This window comes from Aulostomus chinensis, chromosome 1 (genome assembly GCF_037954235.1).
Source record: "Aulostomus chinensis isolate RoL2024-O1b breed Wild chromosome 1, RoL_Achi_v1.0, whole genome shotgun sequence".
NCBI classification, from domain to species: domain Eukaryota; kingdom Metazoa; phylum Chordata; class Actinopteri; order Syngnathiformes; family Aulostomidae; genus Aulostomus; species Aulostomus chinensis.
In genome coordinates, this window is record NC_141320.1 from 47884579 (window position 1) to 47903069 (window position 18491).

General features: G+C 45.8%; 3 protein-coding genes across 3 annotated transcripts; 2 read left to right on the forward strand and 1 right to left on the reverse strand.

Annotated features, from left to right (window-relative positions):
* The first annotated feature begins 2842 nt into the window (after positions 1–2842).
* Positions 2843–7184, forward strand: LOC147271990 (ferry endosomal RAB5 effector complex subunit 4-like). Its single transcript, XM_086202783.1, has 7 exons — positions 2843–2849; positions 4688–4786; positions 5074–5186; positions 5339–5444; positions 5887–5932; positions 6848–6971; positions 7107–7184. The coding sequence occupies exons 1-7, from the start codon at positions 2843–2845 to the stop codon at positions 7182–7184; spliced, it is 573 nt and encodes a 190-aa protein (XP_086058909.1).
* Positions 3849–9416, reverse strand: LOC147271991 (SET domain-containing protein 4-like). Its single transcript, XM_086202784.1, has 5 exons — positions 9324–9416; positions 9070–9244; positions 8305–8918; positions 8063–8186; positions 3849–7976 (listed from the first exon to the last, which is right to left on the reverse strand). The coding sequence occupies exons 1-3, from the start codon at positions 9414–9416 to the stop codon at positions 8836–8838; spliced, it is 351 nt and encodes a 116-aa protein (XP_086058910.1). The 3' UTR covers positions 3849–7976; positions 8063–8186; positions 8305–8835.
* Positions 9417–12012: 2596 nt separating this feature from the next.
* LOC147271992 (carbonyl reductase [NADPH] 1-like) lies at positions 12013–17593 on the forward strand. Its single transcript, XM_086202785.1, has 4 exons — positions 12013–12128; positions 12270–12439; positions 12836–12943; positions 17304–17593. The coding sequence occupies exons 1-4, from the start codon at positions 12016–12018 to the stop codon at positions 17591–17593; spliced, it is 681 nt and encodes a 226-aa protein (XP_086058911.1). The 5' UTR covers positions 12013–12015.
* Positions 17594–18491: the final 898 nt, after the last annotated feature.

Consider the following 18491-nt stretch of genomic DNA (forward strand, 5'->3'; position numbering starts at 1 on the left):
AAATGTCAACTAAAGATGGATTAAAGACCAGGAGGAAATGTAACCAACCTACAAAGATGGAGGGGAATTGAGACCCACATGTTTGCCATCCTTGATGAACTGTCCACTGGTGCAGGGGATGAGGTCATGGCCATGATCTGGGAGCCAGTCCTGGATGTTAAATGCCCTGATGATGGACAGTGTAGTGGCAAAATGTCCGGTCCACTGACTGAACTCTGCCACAAATGAGGAACAACAGTCAGCAAGGAGTAGAAACGAAGAGGAGAAATGGAGAGAACAGAAAGAAAGAGAGATCATGGAGGAAAGAGGCTGATATTTGCAAGTGTCCTGACTACAACACAGCAATCTAGAGAAACCATGACCTGGATTACTGAGGACCTCCACTGGCAGTTCATTTCTGTTGATCATAGGGCCATGCTGGGTGAAGCAGGAATGAATCCTGGGACTGAGGTTGTGGAGCAATGGTCACCTTTCCTGCTGAAACTGTCAATTCTGATGCTTGGTTCTCTCCACAAATCCAGTCCCTTAACGGAGCTCAAACCCCAGTTACAGCTGTGAGAGCCCAGAATCTGACACACTGGACCATCAGGAACAGCTTTGTGCTTTCAAACAACAGAGATGACACTCAAGGACTCAGGGAACGCAGGAATCTCTGGCCTCAGCTGACATGTTGAATTTCAGCAACACTTCATGATGCTGAGTTTCGCAAACCAATGAGAAGATGAAGAAGGCCGTCAACTCCTTCAAGCTCAACATCTCCACTGCTTTACCCAGGAGGTCAGGAGGTCAAAGCAGAACCTGCACCCTCCACCTCTGATATTTACTCCCAACAGAGATGAGGGGTCGGTTCAGAAGAGCGAGCTGGAGTCTGGGCAAGTCTTTTCATTCAGTCCCTGGTTTAAACAATTGTCTCCACCAACTTCAGTATGGGTCTGGACCTGCACAGGTTCCAATTCCTGTCTTGGTCCCAAGGGTTTGTTGAACCAGAGAAGCTTCAAGTGGTGACGCTCATTAAACCATGCATGAAGGTCAACCTGCATTATCTGCTGTGCTCATTAGCAGGGACTTAGCTCCAATGGTGGAGTGTTAGCTTAGCATGTGAGAGGTAGAGGGATCCATGCCCTCCTTCTCAGAATACTTCAGCTTGTTCTGTTGATCAGAGGAGCTGCTGGGTGATGAATGCTGATGTTTGTCCACTGCTGTGATAAAGTGTCCCTTGTTACTGAGATGTGGATGAACACCTGCTCAGGTCAAAGCTGCAATCAAACCAGGGACTCTGAACCTCCCACACAGTGAAGGAGTTTGTCATCAGCCTTTAAACTTCCCACCATCTCCTGAATGTGGAGCAACTTGTCCTGCCAAAACTGTCCCCTCTACCATTTTTAATAACACCTGTCCTGACTGGCAATCACGCTGGGCTGCAGCGGTGAAAGCGCTGAATGCAGCCAGGATACACAATGACTCAGGATACACAGGAATCTGTTGACTCAGCTGGAGAAGCAGAGGGTCCACCAAGACCACCAGACACCTTCATTCTTGATTCTTGATTTCAAGGGCAGCCCCTTGAGATGCACCATCTCATTTTGGAGGGGGTCCTGACAAATAATGACCAACAATACAACAATAATAAAAGTAGATTATATTTTCAACACAAGGACACACACATCATACACCCAGGTACAGGCCAACAATGTCCCCCCCCCCCCCCCCCCCCCCACCATCCAGTATTCTACAAAGTATGATCAGAGATCTCACTGCAGAAAAGGAGTGGGCCTGTGTTCACATACTCATACATTTAAACACCCATCTAAAGAAATACTGCTTCCATGCACCATTAAAGTACACAATGCATATTCATACACAAATATCCACATATTTACAGTACAGAGAACAAACAAGAACAAGTAGAGAGTGAATCCTGGAGAGAAAAGGGGAGGTGCATCAGAAACGAGAGCAGATGTTTGAAAATGCTTGATGATTTGAAGATGAGAAAGGAAGAGAGAGACCCAAGTGAGGAGGAAAGGTTGTTCCAATCTGATGGAGCTTTAAATACAACCGGTCAAAGCAGAAGGCCGTCCCCACTGATCCTGGATCTGCTCGACCTTCCTGCCTGTTAAAAGGAAGGTGTTCATCACCACTGTTGCAGGATGTGCTGCTGGTGGAGAATTGTTGGGTGTAGATTCATTGAAGCAGTTTGGTGCTGGACCTGCTCTACTAGTAAAGAGTCATGAGAGAACTTTGTTGTGATTTGGTTCTAACAAATAAAAATGACTTGACTTGATTTGGTGCCTCAGGAGGAGAAAATTTGGGCACAAAAGTTGGACAAGAGTGTTTGTGGAGGGTGTTTTTTGTTGTTGCAGTGTTGTAAGTCACTGTACCTGCAGCTGAATGATTGAACTTTCTCCAAATATCAATCCCTGTATCAATGTGAGATAGAGTGACATAAATGAATAGAACATTACTCACTGACTGAAACTTGAAAAGCACCAGACTTTGGTCAGAGCCTGGTTCTAATGTTACTTAACAGCACTTTTTTTCCACTTTTCTTCTTCTTCCAATCAACACTGCCCAGAGTTGATTTGAGGAAATAAGACTCACACATTCGACTGTCATGGAGGGAGCGCCACTGATGCAGTTTGGTCAGACGGTGCAGACACACTTGACCCCAGAGAGGTGAGCAGGTTTTGGACCAGGTTGGAACTTGTCAAGTATTTGAGACAGAAAATGACAGAAAACTTCAAAAACAAAAAAAACTTTTTTTGTTTTAGATTTATTGCCCTTGCAGTAATGTCTTATTTCCAGCTTTGCTCTCCCTCAACCACTGTTTAGTGTCGTACCGTAAATGACCAGTTAGTAGTTGGTAGGCGTTTATTTTTCCAAAGTCGATGTGGACCCCGGGTGTTGAAAAGAGACCAGGTGTCGATTGGTAACAGGCTTTTATTTTGGCACTGGCCAGCACTGGGCCATTATTATTATTTTTTTAGCAATAGGTATACAAGGTATAACAATATACTGTAGTACTTTAAAGAACAGTAGTGCAAATATCAAGATTGTCCAGAGAACACTTTACACAAGAACACTTTATTAGTAAGGAAAGGGGCGTGACAACTTGAGGCCCGTATCCTTCCACTTCCACGACAGTCTCATGAGGCCAAAATAGCAGATCTACAAAGTGATAACACGTCAACGTCAACACGACCACAACAGTTTTCAGCTTGATGGTAAACAGTACTTCAACTACCATTCCACTGTGTAATGGCAGTGACTGATGTGTACTATATGCAGTACTAATCAAGTACAGCCCTGACTGATACTTTATCTCCAGTGATAGGAAGGATAAGAATGTTGAAATGGACCAAGCAGGAAGAGAATCTCAAGTCATGGCAACTTTACTGAGCAGCACTCAGTTAAGTTCAGGAAACACCAGACATTTGTACCACCTGTCAATGAAGTAGTCAGTAAAATAAATACCGTAAATCATCAATTAACAGCCTGGTGTCAAAGTGCCGCCAGGTCTCATTTGATGGCCGAGGGTCCGACCTCATTTTGTAAAATAGACGCCTGTCTGAAATAAACGCCAGGCTTGTTTAAACACCTGGGGGCCATTATTTGAGATCAATGTTATCTTAACTTGGTTTCATGTAAGATTTTGCAATTTTTTTTAACTTACTATCAATCCATGCGTGGGCTCCACGGTGGTGCAGTGGTCAGCACTGTGGCCTCACAACAAAAAGGTTCAGGTTTCGAGTCCTGGCTCAGGCGCGGGATCTTTCTGTGTGGAGTTTGTTGTTCTCCCTGTGCCTGCGTGGGTTCAGACGGCTTTGAATTAAGTGTACGTGGTTGGCTCTTCCTGCGTTCTGGAGTCACTAAATGTCTGTTATTCGTGAGTATTTGAAAGGCAAAATAGGATTTTCACAAATCAAGGATCACAAACTCAATACGACACATTTATTTTACTTTCAATAAAACATCTGTGACTGCCGTCTTGATAGTTTTCTGTCATCATTTTTGGACTGTGAACCTTTTCTGTGGACACAGTAAAGCTCCAACAGTCACGCCATACATTTACTAGTAGTACAGACGCGCCCATGCCACTCGCGACTTTGAACATTTCAATCATCTGCTGTCAGTCTGACGCATGACTGCGGTTTTCTTGCTGGTATATTTGATTTAATTTGTGGCAGGCCAAGAATAAGCAGCTGAAACCTGAATCTGCTGAATCACAGGGTTTATTTTAAGAACAGACTTTTGCTGGTAGCTTTGCGTCACTTCAACCTTTTCATGTGCACTTCCCTTTCTTTTCTCTTTCTTCCTGCCATGTTTTCCTCAGGTGTTCAGGATCCTCTTGTTGGTGAGACCTGTTCTATCTTTCTCTCATATTCCTTCCTTCTCCGTCCTACACAACCCAGCTGGACTGGGGTCAGCATCTCACTGAAGCCGTACCAGTACACACAAATCGGACCTGCTATGTCAATGAGAAGCTTTTTCTGAGTGAGAAGCAGAAGTTTGCTCATGTAACCTCCGAACACCCAGTCTGACTCCTTCAAATAATCAAGTTTTGACCTGACACACGCCGACACCTTGTGGATGCAATCTGAAGTGCAACTGCTGCCAGCTTCAGACTAGAATTTTGAACAAAGCACTGACATGACGCAGCAGAATGACTGACAGTGTCTTTGTTACAAAGCCCGAGTCATTGTGGTCTACGAAGACTCGTCAGACCTGCTGTCGGCGGTCCCGGAGGAGACCGGAGGACTGGGAGTGGACATCGTCATCGACTCTGGAGGTAAACACACCTCCTCTACGACCTCGTTAATGCTGGTGCAAGCGGGACCGTGTTCAGAGCCCTGGAGGGACCATCCAGATTAGCCTGCTCCCTCACTTCAGTTAGTGAATATTTTTCGCGAGAGTTGTACACTGTGGCCATGAAATGATCGAATGGAGGATCGACGTGAAGCCTTGCTGCCTCCACACATCATGTTTGCTCTTTTAGCTGCGCACGAGTGCCGTTCCTTTCCCAGCAACAGGAATTCTTATTTACAATGTTTGCTCTGTGTTTCTTGTCATGTTAAGTGCGTCTTCAAGAACAAGAGCCAGAGGACATGAAGCTCCTCCCACACAAGCATGACATCATCAGTGTTTTGGGAGTGGGGGGGCACTGGGTCACATCCCACCAGGACCTGCAGGTGAGTTGTGCATGTCCAGCCTGATAGCAGCTTCATAGCAGGGTCCTGTCCAACTGTTCCAGCATTTTTATCCCAACATGAACTAAACAGTAACGTGTCCTCTGGTGTCCTACCTGAGTTTGTCACTGACGCTCCTCAACTGGCTTCCCCAGCTGGATCCTCCAGATTGCAGTTCAATGTATTTAAAAGCAGCCACGGTCTCGTTCCTCAACGCTGACGTCTGGACAGCTTCGTTGGCCCAGCAGGGGCGGTACCTCCGTATCCTTCACCAGCAGACTGCAACCTGAGGCCGTCCCCTTAGCAACGGCTCGTGGCTTCTGGTCCCTATCAGTTCAACCTTGGTTCACTTTCTATCAGCCACTGCAGGTGCGGTGAGATCAGGTAGTGCCGCGTCTGCTGTGTTGGACAAGTTCATGTTTCTACTCGCAGCAATCAACTGCGCGAGTTGCTCCAGTTTGTTTCTCTCACAGGACCCAGTCAGCTGGTGCACAGCCACCTCAGATCACCTTTGAGCCACAAACTGTACCAGAGTCAGTTTGTAAAGGACTCAGAAGACCACCTCCTCTGAGGTTTCACCCCTGCAAATAAACAAAGAGCCGGATGGAGGAAAAGACACCAAAGTGTGGTTCGATCAGATGAAACGAGGAAGGTGTGACATCATTGCATCTGTTGTATGACGTCTTTAACAGTCGTGTGTCAGACATTCTGAAGGACATCGTGGAGAAGATGTCAGCTGGGATACTCAAGTACGTCCAACCTCGGCAGACTCGCTTCTCTGTCCTCAAATCCACAAATCAAAAGAATTCCCTGGTTTTGACTTCGTTTTGATGGCAGATTTAGTGAACATTCATGCTAACGCAACACATTTAAGCTTCAAGTTGAAGTCACTTCCAGATTTTTCTTAAGGGAAACACTTATTTGAGAATTTATCATTGAGAACAACTCATATTCACCTCATATTTTGCCAAAAGGTTTAGAAGGTCTAAGTTTTAAGATGCTGTTGAATTCAATAGAGCAGGAAGATCAGGGAGACAAAGGAATACCTCAGGATTTAGATTCCTGTCATCGACACATCCCGAGACAAGCAGGGACAGAAAGGAGAAGAGCGTTCTAAACACGCATTCCCCTTCTTGGTTCCCTGGAATGTGCCTGGTCGATGCGGGAAAAGCAGCACTGGAGTTGGTGTCTTTAGACTTTTTGCCAAATTTCTTTTCCATTTCACTCCATATTATTGTCTTCTTTGAATTTTCAAACAAGAAAACACTACTTGGGTAACTGGTTTGATCTGACCGGGGTGTGGCTCAAGGTTAACTCAGGAGTACAAAGGGGATCTGTTCAGCGTTGTTTTGAGGGTCAAAAATCTGTGTGGCTTCTATCCAGAGGAACACACAAGGGGGCCAGCAACATCCACCTCGGGCTCCATGTGGTTCCAGCTGGTATCTGAGTGTGGTTTGTAACCAGCCCGTAGCTCCTGATCCACAGAACGAGGAGCGTCCGCACGCCACAGATCAACCCCGTCACCCAAACTCAACCACAAGTCCACCCATCCTATCCCAGCTCTGTTTCACTTGACCAGAAAAGAGGTTGACTTCAAAAACATGATTGTGGCTTTTACAGGAAGTCCTGTTCTGTCATAATCAAAAGTGATCCTCCGTCTCCAGACCCCAGCCTGAGGAGGCGGTCCCTCTCTATGAAGCTACGGTCGCCATGGAGAGCGTGCAGCGTCGCAAAAAGAAAAAGGCCGTAGTTCAGCTGAGATGCTGCTGCTGCTGGATGTCTGAGGCGGTGAGACCTGGACCTGATCCTTTAAAACTCAAAACTTTAAAGAGCACTTTCATTACTAAGGAACCTCTTCAACTGTCTCTTGTTCAAATGCAGACATTTTTTTGACTGTGCTGTTTTCTCAAATGTCACATTTAGCTCCTAAACAGGTTTGATGCGGGTCACACATTTGAGATGAGCTCCTTCTGGGGCGTCGGCTCCAACAAAGTCCTCTGAGGTCTTCAGCCTTCAGGTTTAGTTTGTTTCTTTTTTCCCCCCTTTGTGAATCCACACATCTTTCTTTGCACGACTGTAAAACTCATGTAATTAAAAGGAAGATTCTTTCTTTCTTCTTCTTCTGGCGAAGTCTTACTCAGCTGGCTTGTGATGTAATTGGAGGGGAGGAACCGAGGAGTCTGGTGCTCAGACGCCACTGTGACATGCACACGTCAGAGTGAAAGATACAAAACAGTATTATGCGTTTCAGAGTAGCATGAATCACACGCCATGACGGATGGATCAGAACTCCTCTCCTCCAGAATCATCACTCCTTTCTGATGAATGAGTTTCCCTCTTAAACACACAGCCGGATGTTTCCCACCCAGCACGCCATGTTGACGACGAGGCCCAACGAGATTGATTTGAGCCGCTACAGCAGCTCAGTGTTGCCTGAAGGACGCTGCAGCTGTTAACATGGCCGGTGCTTTTCCAAACGTGCTCCAACTGCACACCTGGAATCAAACCCCTGATCTCCTGGGTACCTGATGTCCACATGTCCTCATCAGCAGGCGGGACAGAGATCAGGCCAGCCGATGAACTGGTTCACTCTAGATCCTAACGGCCAGAGCACCTATCACATGTCTGTTTGCAGCATCATCGGGTTGCCATGGCGACATTTGATTGTCTCAGGGAGTCCTGCAATGTCTCCAGACTACTTCCCAGGATGCACCTCTCCTCCTGTCGCAGTGACATCACCACATCTAGCTGCTCCTTGATTGACAGGTCACACCCCAGGAGACTTCGAGAAATCTACACACACACACACACACACACTCATTTGAAAATGGTCTGGTAGTTGCTGTTGTGTGTGTGTGTGTGTGTGTAGATTTTCGAACCTCGTCCAGAGCTTGGTGTGTATCTTGTAGCAGTCGTTGACACACACACTCTGCTGTCTGAACACTCCAGCGCTCTCTCTCCTCACTCCCCATCTGGCCGAGCAACACTGCCCTCCACTGGGGACTAAAAGAACAGACACACACATCCCAGACTGTAACTTAGCGAGACACACAAACTGATTGATGGGTTCTTTTAAGATAGCGTGCGACTGCGTGTGAGTGTGTGTGTTACTACGTCTTACTACAGCGTCTGTGGCAGAGACAACAGTCGGAGCGCCGTCATCAGCCTCCAGCCAGGACCGTCGCTGCTCACCGTCAGATTACTACCGCCAGGGAGAGACAGGCAGCGCTGTTTTCATTGTACTTTCATCTGTTTAAAGCCTGAGGTTGATTTAGGGTTACATGACAATGTGAAATAAAAGTGTAGGAAGACGGATGAGATGTTTTTATCAGACTGAATGTGCTGTGATGCGTTTTCCCTTGTCAGCCAAAGGATTTGCAAAAAACCCAAATGCTAACAAGCTTGAAGTTACACAGGTCGCTAACTGGTGAAGGTGAGTGGCAATTTGTGCCGTAAAAACTGTTGAGGAGTGTTCAGGGTTCCATTCTGACCTACGAACTCCTGTGATGTTTTATTGGAGTGTCGACTTTATCGCACCAGAACCACACTCAAGCCACAGCAGTGACGTGCCAGTCGTTCATGTTACTAACAGGAGCAAAAAGAGTAATAGTACTTCTATATTTTGTCTTCAGACATGACAAGCTGGTGAATCCTACTGGTGGAAGTTGTTCTCTCTGAGAAACTTTCCCTTCTGCTCCAAACTCTCGTCGCCTCTCAGAACCTCACACAGCAAATCTGCGGCAGAGAGACGGAGACGGCGAAGCTTGATGGTCGTTTCGTTTCTTACCAGCACGAGTTCATCCCAGCCGTCATAAAGATGTGATGTTTTCACATAAATGTTGAGTTGAAACATTCAGAACTACACCAGTGCTCAGCTTCAGCTCACCTGTGTCCACATAGACCACGCTGTGAGGGTTACCGGGGGCAACAAAGCCATACTCCAAAAGCAAGCGCTGGTTGTCATGGGAACCGTAGTTGATGAACGTCTGCTGGAAGCGCCGAGTCCCGGAGACGCTCCTGATTTCGTAACATTTAGTGGCGTCATTGAAACTTGCTTTCACCTGAAAGGAAATGATGTAAGAAAGTTTGCTGTGACCTCGGCAACGCCAGTTTCTGTGTTTATAAGAGGGCGACGTTTACCTGCACATCAGGACGGTGGTTGAGCAAATCCAGGAAGGGAGCTAAAGCATAAACATCCTGTCCACACAGGAAGTTGTTGGACCGGTGAGACATGAAGACCGAGTGAGTGTTGACGCTACACCACGCCCACCTAGGGGAGGGACAGGGAGAACAGCGTCATCACCCCTCAGAGTCGGCTGCTTTTTCACGGGTAAAACAATGAAAGTGCTCTGTCACTGCAGTGATTCAACAAAATAAAACAGTTTCATGTTTGGCTGAACACAGAAGCTCAGAGACACCAGCACCACGACCACCGACCCAGCGAAGGCCCCGGGAAGCAGAAGTCAAGACAAACACAAAGCCAGGGAGGAACTTTACCAGCGTTTACAACAGCTGCACAGAGCGCCACGTCAGGAGACGGTGACGTCAGCGGCAGATGTCAGCACACTGACACAGAGACGGACCGGAACCGTCCAGAACCAACACAAGGTACTTGTTGGGGGTAAAAAGAGAAACACGAGAAAGGTCCTGCTGTCCTGGGAATGACACCAGGATGAAACCCCTTCTGTGTCCCGAGTCAGCGCCTGAACGTACCTCAGAGCCTCGTAGCTCAACACGTCCTCCACCGGCTGATCCAGGATCGGCTGCAGGGACCTACAGGATCAGCGAGTCACTGTATAATCAACAGTACATTTGAATGTCCTAAGTATGAATATAAACTGCTGTCAACCGCACAACTGTGCAACCTCGATTTTGAAAAGTACTGCAAAAAGTTGCAGAAATGGCTCTTTTGTGTCAGGTATTTTTAGTTACTGTTATATTTTTGATTTAGGAAAAGTTAGGTTGAGACAGCAGGTTTATGTGTCTTTGCTGAAATATGAAGTATAAATATAACGTATAAATAGTAGTATAAATATGACGACACACGATGATAAACTAGTTGTTGATATAAACCGTCACTTTCTTTTCTGGTCGTACAGAATATTGGTGTTAGCGTGCTAGCCATGTTAGCTTGTGCTATTTCCAGGCAACAGTCTCTGGTAAGCTCACTTAAAAAAGTCCCGATTGTACGAGTGAATCTCTCGCAACGCCTCCCTCTGCTCGAGAGCCCGCCTCCGCACACTGGCAGGCAGGAGAGCTATGACATCATCAGTGAAGTAAGCCGGGCAGGTGTAGGTGGTGGGCAGGACGTCTATGTAGGCGGACCAATCAGAAGCCTCTCCTCTGTGACGCTCACACACCAGGAAGATGCAGAGCACCAACAAAGGAGAGAGGCGGGGCTTCCAGCTGCACAGACAAATACGCAGTAATGTTTTACAATGTTATGTACTATTACTAGTACTTCTACCTCATCACACAGACAAACAGAACCAGGGTTCATGCACTTTCATGACTTTGTCCATCGTCACTGGACCAACTCAAACCAAACACTCGCCACTAGTTTGATCTAGACGTAAATTTTGCCCTGACAAAATCATAGTCCACAGCAGAAGCGTTTCACATTCACAAAAATTAAGGGTGAAATATTAAGAACAGCTTTTTTATAATGTACTACAATAAAATCAAACACTTCAACCTCAAGAAAAACGTATATTAACTTTACAACTCTTACAAACACAGTGACCGACGTTTTAAGCTCGATTGAAGTGGAATCCTCCAACATTTCTGCGTACCAGTGAATCTAATAAACTTCAGCGAGATCGTCACCGACATTTTCTCCAAAACGTCAGAACAAACGCAGGTAAAAAGCAAATTATTAGATGTCTAATGAGGGAGTTTAATTGTTCATATGAAGTTAACAAGTCAACACTTCACCTCAATAATCGTCAGTTATACCGCGTCTTCATGCTGCACGGCCGCTGCGGTGCCTCCAACACCACATGGTTAGCTTGTTTTTCCAGTTCCGCACACTCAAGCTGCGCACAGCTCGCAATTTGACTCGCTCGTTTTCTCCAATTTTCCTCTGCAGCGTCACCAGCTCGGGACCGTCGCTCCTCACCGGGACGCCAGACTACATCAGTAAGATCGACTCACCCACAGCTGATAGTTAGCACCGTTAAAGAGCGCTAGCTAGCTAGCAAGTTAACGAGCAAGCACGTTTGTCAAAGCTGATTCAGTTCCCGTATGATGACGATTCCCGCATGGCCTCGTGGCCGTTTGAGCTAAAATGTCAAAATGCCTCATGAAACGGGAACTAACTGCTGATTCTGTCTCTAATTTCACGGCTGTTCGCAGCAGCCAGCAACTGTGTCCGTGCTCTATCAAATTACAAATGAAAAGCTGCATGGAGGTCAAAGGTCATCCCAGTGCTGCTGCTATGACTTGGCACTTTTCCGACAGTTGGGAGCAAATGGTTCTGCCAAAACAGCTAAATTGAGCCCTTTGATGTATTTTGGGCTTCAGGTTGAGCACAAAATGAAAGAACAACAGCTTCCAGGTGACACCTGCAGTAACGTTTGTCCTGCTTCTTTGTGTAACAGTGTTCAGAGCACCTTACACCGGGTCCTGGACATGATTCCACTTGATACATGTTAGTAACTGCACAGTTAGATTTGGGTTTGAGGCTGTTACTTCAGAACCTGTCATCATGACTCAGCAAATTTCAGGAACAGAACAGCCTGGGGAGCCGTTTGTGTCTTGTAACTTGTGACGTTACAGCCTCTTCTGTTCACTCAGTATTCAAACGTCTCTGTTTGTCCGTCAGGGGACAGCCATGTCTTCCAAGGTTGCCGTGGTAACGGGCAGTAACAAGGGCATTGGCCTGGCCATCGTCCGGGCGCTCTGCAAACAGTTCCAAGGAGACGTTTACCTGACAGCCAGAGACGTGTAGGTAACAGTCAGGTGCCTCTGCAGGAGCACGGGGACGCTCGCCGCTGTTAGGAATCATTTATTGTCCCGACGAGGGATTCTGGTGCTTGGCTCGAGTTCTGTGAATGGAGAGGAACTTGTCGTCTGGTTGTGTTGCAGCGGCCGCGGCCAGGAGGCGATGGAGTCCCTGGCCTCGGAGGGACTGAAACCCCTGTTCCACCAGCTGGACATCAACGACCTAAGCAGCATCGCCACCGCCGCTGCCTTCTTCAAGGAGAAGTATGGCGGCGTGGACGTCCTGGTCAACAACGCCGGGATCGCCTTCAAAGGTGGAAGGAGGCGGATAGATTCAGCTGCATGACTCACACTTTACCTCAGACAGATGACGAATGATTAACCAGCATAATGATTCCTAGTTACAATAAATGTGTTTGTTTTGTTCTGATTTTGTTGTTAATCTCATATTTGAATGCTGGATTGAGGATCAGTTGCAGCGTTTAACGTCCTGAACTGACGAGTGGCTCCTTCAGGCTCAACACTGAGATCTGAATCGATTTACTTCCATTCAGTCAGATTCTTGAATATTTTTTCAAATTCACAATGTTGTGTTCTTTCAGTGTGTAGGACGTCTGAATATCATAACTAATGCTAATAACATCAGTAAATATCAGTTGATAATATATTATAGAATATACATGTTATAATAATCCCCCCTCCCCCCACAGTGGCGGACACGGCTCCATTCGCCGTCCAGGCCGAGGTCACGCTCAAGACGAACTTCTTCGCCACCAGAGACATGTTGACTCACTTCCTGCCGCTGGTTAAAGCTGGAGGTAAAGATACTGGACACGGGTGTGATGAAAGCACGGCTGGGATGTTCCGTGCGTCGCTCCCGCACGCCGGCGTTGAAAGCGACTTCTTGAGAGCAGTTCTGTTCTGCCCGGTTCTGCTTGATCCTCTTGCTCTGGTGTTCGGTGTCCTGCTGTTTCTTCTTGACTTGTACCAAGCGTGTTGTAACAGCCGTCCTCACATGTCTGTTCAGGTGCCAAAACCAGTTTGACAGAGAAAATCAAACGTCTGAAGAGACAAAAGCTGTTGCGTGCCTTAAAACAGAAGACCAGACAACTGGAAAGGAAGACACATTCCAGCCAGCACGAGGAAGTCCACCAAGCCTGGAAGAAGAGTTTATTAATATATAAAAAAGAACTCCGTGATGCTAGAAGCGCTTACTACTTGTCCCTGATAGAAAAGAATAAGAACAACCCCAGGTTCCTCTTCAGCACCGTGGGCAGGCTCACCAAGAACCATAGTGCTGTTGAGCCATGCATCCCCCCAACTCTCAGCAGTAACGACTTCCTTTCTTTCTTTACTGAAAAGATTGTGAATATTAGAACGAAGATTGCCGGTAATGGAGGACAGACTACAGTCCCCATAGAAGCACCTCCCAGACTTGGTGCATAATTGGACAGCTTCTCCCCCATCGACCTGTCAGAATTAACTTCTGCAGTCGGTTCCTCCAAGTCAGCCACTTGTCTGCTGGATCCCATCCCAACAAGCCTCCTTAAGGATGCCTTCCCTCTAGTCAACACTTCTATATTAAATCAAATTAATCTTTCCTTAGTCACAGGTTATGTGCCACAGGCCTTTAAGGTGGCTGTCATCAACCCTTTACTTAAAAAACCTTCTCTTGACCCAGATGTGTTAGCCAACTATAGGCTGATATCCAACCTCCCCTACATCTCCAAGATCCTTGAGAAGGTTGCCCTGGAGCAGCTACATGAACATCTGCACAGCAACAAGCTCTTTGAAGCCTTCCAGTCTGGATTCAGGGAACACCATAGCACTGAAACAGCACTGGTCAGAGTCTCTAATGATCTTCTTATAGCTTCAGACAGAGGTCTTGTCTCTGTGCTTGTCCTTTTGGACCTCAGTGCTGCATTTGACACCATCGACCACAGCAGCCTGCTACAGAGACTAGACCATGACATTGGGATTAAAGGAACTGCCCTAAAATGGTTTAAGTCCTACTTATCTGACAGGTTTCAGTTTGTTAATGTTAATAATGACCATTCGGAGTATAGCAGAGTTACATATGGTGTACCACAGGGTTCAGTTTTAGGACCGATTCTCTTCACTCTTTACATGCTCCCATTAGGTGACATAATCCGGAAGCACTCGATCAACTTCCACTCTTATGCAGATGACACACAACTTTACTTGTCGATGGAGCCAGACGACACAAGCCAGCTTACTCATCTGCAAGACTGCCTGAAAGACATTAAATCCTGGATGTCTTCTAACTTCTTAATGCTCAATTCAGATAAAACTGAGGTAATCATTTTTGGACCTAAACACCACAGGGACACACTCTCTAATCGGATGACTCCTCTAGATGGCATCACCCTAACTTCGAGTACAACTGCAAGGAACCTTGGGGTCATTTTTGACCAGGACCTTTCCTTCAGCTCCCACATAAAGCATGTGACCAGGACCGCCTTCTTCCATCTGCGAAGTATCGCTAAGATGAGGAACATCCTTTCCCAGAGTGGTGCTGAAAAACTGGTGCATGCATTTATCACTTCTCGGCTGGACTACTGCAACTCTCTCTTGTCAGGATGTCCTAAATACTCCCTAAAGAGTCTCCAGCTGGTCCAGAATGCTGCAGCGAGGGTTTTGACGGGAGTTAAGAAGAGAGAACACATCTCTCCCACTTTAGCTTCTCTCCACTGGCTTCCTGTAGGATCTAGAATCGACTTCAAAGTCCTTCTGCTAACTTATAAGGCTCTCAATGATGAAGCTCCATCCTATTTGAAAGAGCTCATTAGTCCCTACTGTCCGACCAGAGCACTCCGCTCCCAGAATGCAGGTCTTTTAGTGACTCCCAGTATCAATAAAAACAGACTGGGAGGTAGAGCCTTCAGGTACCGGTTCCTCTACTGTGGAACCAGCATCTCTCCATGGGTCAGAGAGGCAGACACTTTAACTACGTTTAAGTCCAGGCTTAAGACCTTCCTCTATGACAGAGCCTTCAGTTAGGACTGGTTCAGGTAGCTCTGAACCATTGATAGCTATGCTGCTACAGGCTTAGACTGCTGGGGGACACATCAGGTTACATGGAGCCCTTCCCTCCTCTCCTCTCCTCTCCCCTCCTCTCTCCTCCTCTCCTCCCTGCACATTTTTGGAACTGTCCCGACCACTACTTGTTGCACTTTGTAGTTTGGCCTTGGTGTCTCGCAGTCTCTCTGTGTTTCCACAGATCCACCAGAGCCCCAACCGCCGCCTGCATCGCCCCCCCCCCCCCCTCTTATTCCCTACTGTTACACCGGCCTGCGCTCCCCTTCCATGAACCAGTCTGCCATCCAGTCCCCCATCAAGCTGGCTTGCTCTCCCTGCCTCCCCTTCCAGAAGCTTCCTTCTTCAACTGTTATTAACATTTCCGTGTTTCCCACATTTTGTATTGTAAACTGTTTTCTTGTCTGTAACAACATCTACTGCACGTCTGTCCGTCCTGGGTGAGGGATCCTCCTCTGTTGCTCACCCTGAGGTTTCTCAGATTTTTCCCTGTTAAAAGGGTTTTCTATGGAGTTTTTCCTCAGTCGATGTGAGGGTCTAAGGGCAGAGGATGTTGTTATGATGCCATGTGAAGCCCTTTGAGACAAACTGTTGGTGAAAACGGGCTCTACAAATAAAATTGCCTTGCCTTGCCTTGCCTTGCCTAAAAAGGCTGCAGACCCCTGGTAAAGGAAAGTGAAAAATAACTTAAGCCAGTAAGATCTCTGACCAACTTACCCCACTGAGAAAAAAAATGAAGGTTCAACCCAGAAGTTCAAGCTGCTATTCAGTAAGTAGTATTGTTTGGTGTAGAAAGTGAACTTCTCCATAGATGGATAGGATATTGTACTAGCTATTCAACAAAATAATTTCTTGCTTCTCCAGGGCAAACAAAACTGTGTGTGACCCAGAGTGTGGTATCAGTACATCAGCACATGGAAGTGATTAGATAAATCTTGACAGAATACTACAAGCACAGTTCAATGTAGTACATGGTGTCATCATCTCATGTGTACATCACTAAGAGAAATACTACTGTGTGTGACCCAGAGTGTGGTATCAGTACATCAGCACATGGAAGTGAATAGATAAATCTTGACAGAATACTACAAGCACAGTTCAATGTAGTACATGGTGTCATCATCTCATGTGTACATCACTAAGAGAAATACTTCTGTATGTGACCCAGAGTGTGGTATCAGTACATCAGCACATGGAAGTGAATAGATAAATATTGACAGAATACTACAAGCACAATTCAATGTAGTACATGGTGTCATCATCTCATGTGTACATCACTAAGAGAAATACTACTGTGTGTGACCCAGAGTGTGGTATCAGTACATCAGCACATGGAAGTGAATAGATAAATATTGACAGAATACTACAAGCACAGTTCAATGTAGTACATGGTGTCATCATCTCATGTATACATCACTAAGAGAAATACTACTGTGTGTGACCCAGAGTGTGGTATCAGTACATCAGCACATGGAAGTGAATAGATAAATTTTGACAGAATACTACAAGCACAGTTCAATGTAGTACATGGTGTCATCATCTCATGTGTACATCACTAAGAGAAATACTACTGTGTGTGACCTTTGTATATCATAAGGGTGTCCAAGCTTTTTTCAAAGAGGGCCAGATTTTAAAATGTGCAAATGTCCAAGAGCTGATGTACTTGTACTTTAACCATGAAAGGCAAAATATTTGCTGTGTTAAGCAATTGACGTGAACACATATTGTAATTTCCACCTTCCCTGGAAGCATCAGCCCTAAAAATCAGTCGTCCTCTTTTCATCAAGAGTTGCCATGGAACAAAGTGGCCTGTATGGGGCACACAGTCAGGGGAAGTTCCAGAGTGCTGCTGTCACCATGAAGTGGAAAGAGAAACTGTGTTCTGGGTCTGCATGCGTTCTTAGTTCTGTTTGACAGTGGTGGTGGGCCAAAACTATATAGCCGTATAGAAGCTGACGTCATGCCATGATTGGCCCCTGGCCGGGACTTTGGACAAGCCTGGTGTAGAACATAATGAACCTTAATTTCAGCAGCTCAAAGGTCATTTAAAAAATATTAAACTGAATTTATAACAGCTACTGTCCTCACTATCTTAATTGAGATTTTTTTTTTGATTGACAGAGTTCAAATCAAGAAGATGTGTGGAAAGGCCCTGGACCAAGGATGAAATGAGTGCTGTCATGAAACACTTCAAAACTCCCATTTCAAAGGGACACCTTGACACAAAGTTGGAGTGTGAGCAGTGCAGGCTTCCTGAGCACCCTGTTCTGATGAGCAGGACCATTCAAAACATCAGAGATTTTGTGAGGACCAGGGGCCTGATGTTTAAAGAAATATGGTCTGATAAAGACCACTTTGCTGTTACAGTGAATGTGTTGGGTCTGTGGTTGAGGGTTGTTTTTACCCCTTGATTCTTGTGCAGTGGACTTCCTGTTCCGCTCAATTTCTGTTGTTTAAATTTGAAATCAATATTTTGCAGTTCTCTCAGGACAGTACTTGTGATGAAGTCATTCCCTTACTCAAGTGTTGCTGTGCACTTTATGGTGGGATACATTACTCTGCACTTCAGATTTTTGATGTCGATTTAAATCGTAAATCAACAGTTGATTTGAATTGAAAGATGTGAAAACACATTAATACATTATTCATTACTTATTAACTGATTCAAACACCATTTATTGTCATTTCAGGACATGAGGGTACATAAAAGGAACAAAATTTAGTTAAAAATAGCATTCAGTGCAAATTTGATGTATAAAATAAATTTTCAGTGCAGAGTATTGTGGAGAGAGTACTAGTCTTAAAGTTTAGTAATATTACTCTCTGATAATACCAGGTAATGGGCCAGTGGGGTACTTTTTCACTGATGCATTGCCAAACAACACTAATGTATGTGTGTAGTGTACAGTTTGAGCAGTGTGCTGTCCTCATAGGTAAGAGTTTTGGCCTGATTGTGTGTGTGTGTGTGTGTGTGTGTGTGTGTGTGTGTGTGTGTGTGTGTTAGTATTGACCACTTAAACCAGTGTGGTCCTCATAATTAAGGGTTTTGGCCTGATTGTGTGTGTGTATGGAAAATGTCCCAATAAATAATGGGGGTCCTCAGAATCCACTGTGGTGCTAGGAAACACCTCCTCCCGCCCCGTCCTCATAATCTTAAAATGTCAGGTTTTCATATTTTCAGATTCTTTGACAATAATCTCATTTTAAATGGACAGAAATGTTTCTACATTTTTGGGGGCCAATTTGATCTTTCTTGCATCTGTCTAACCCTAAGCCTGAACCAATGGTCTACATTGTGCCTTTGTATGG

Coding starts and splice junctions, on each gene's coding strand:
- LOC147271990 (XM_086202783.1), top strand. Junction 5,445..5,886: donor CCAGCAGGGGCGGTACCTCC/GTATCCTTCACC, acceptor GTCGTGTGTCAG/ACATTCTGAAGGACATCGTG. Junction 6,972..7,106: donor GCTGCTGGATGTCTGAGGCG/GTGAGACCTGGA, acceptor TGTCACATTTAG/CTCCTAAACAGGTTTGATGC.
- LOC147271991 (XM_086202784.1), bottom strand. CDS start 9,416: ATGTCTCACCGGTCCAACAACTTCCTGTGTGGACAGGATGTTTATGCT. Junction 9,245..9,323: donor ACCACCGTCCTGATGTGCAG/GTAAACGTCGCC, acceptor ATTTCCTTTCAG/GTGAAAGCAAGTTTCAATGA. Junction 8,919..9,069: donor CGTGGTCTATGTGGACACAG/GTGAGCTGAAGC, acceptor TCTCTGCCGCAG/ATTTGCTGTGTGAGGTTCTG.
- LOC147271992 (XM_086202785.1), top strand. CDS start 12,016: ATGTCTTCCAAGGTTGCCGTGGTAACGGGCAGTAACAAGGGCATTGGC. Junction 12,440..12,835: donor CGCCGGGATCGCCTTCAAAG/GTGGAAGGAGGC, acceptor CTCCCCCCACAG/TGGCGGACACGGCTCCATTC. Junction 12,944..17,303: donor GCCGCTGGTTAAAGCTGGAG/GTAAAGATACTG, acceptor TTTGATTGACAG/AGTTCAAATCAAGAAGATGT.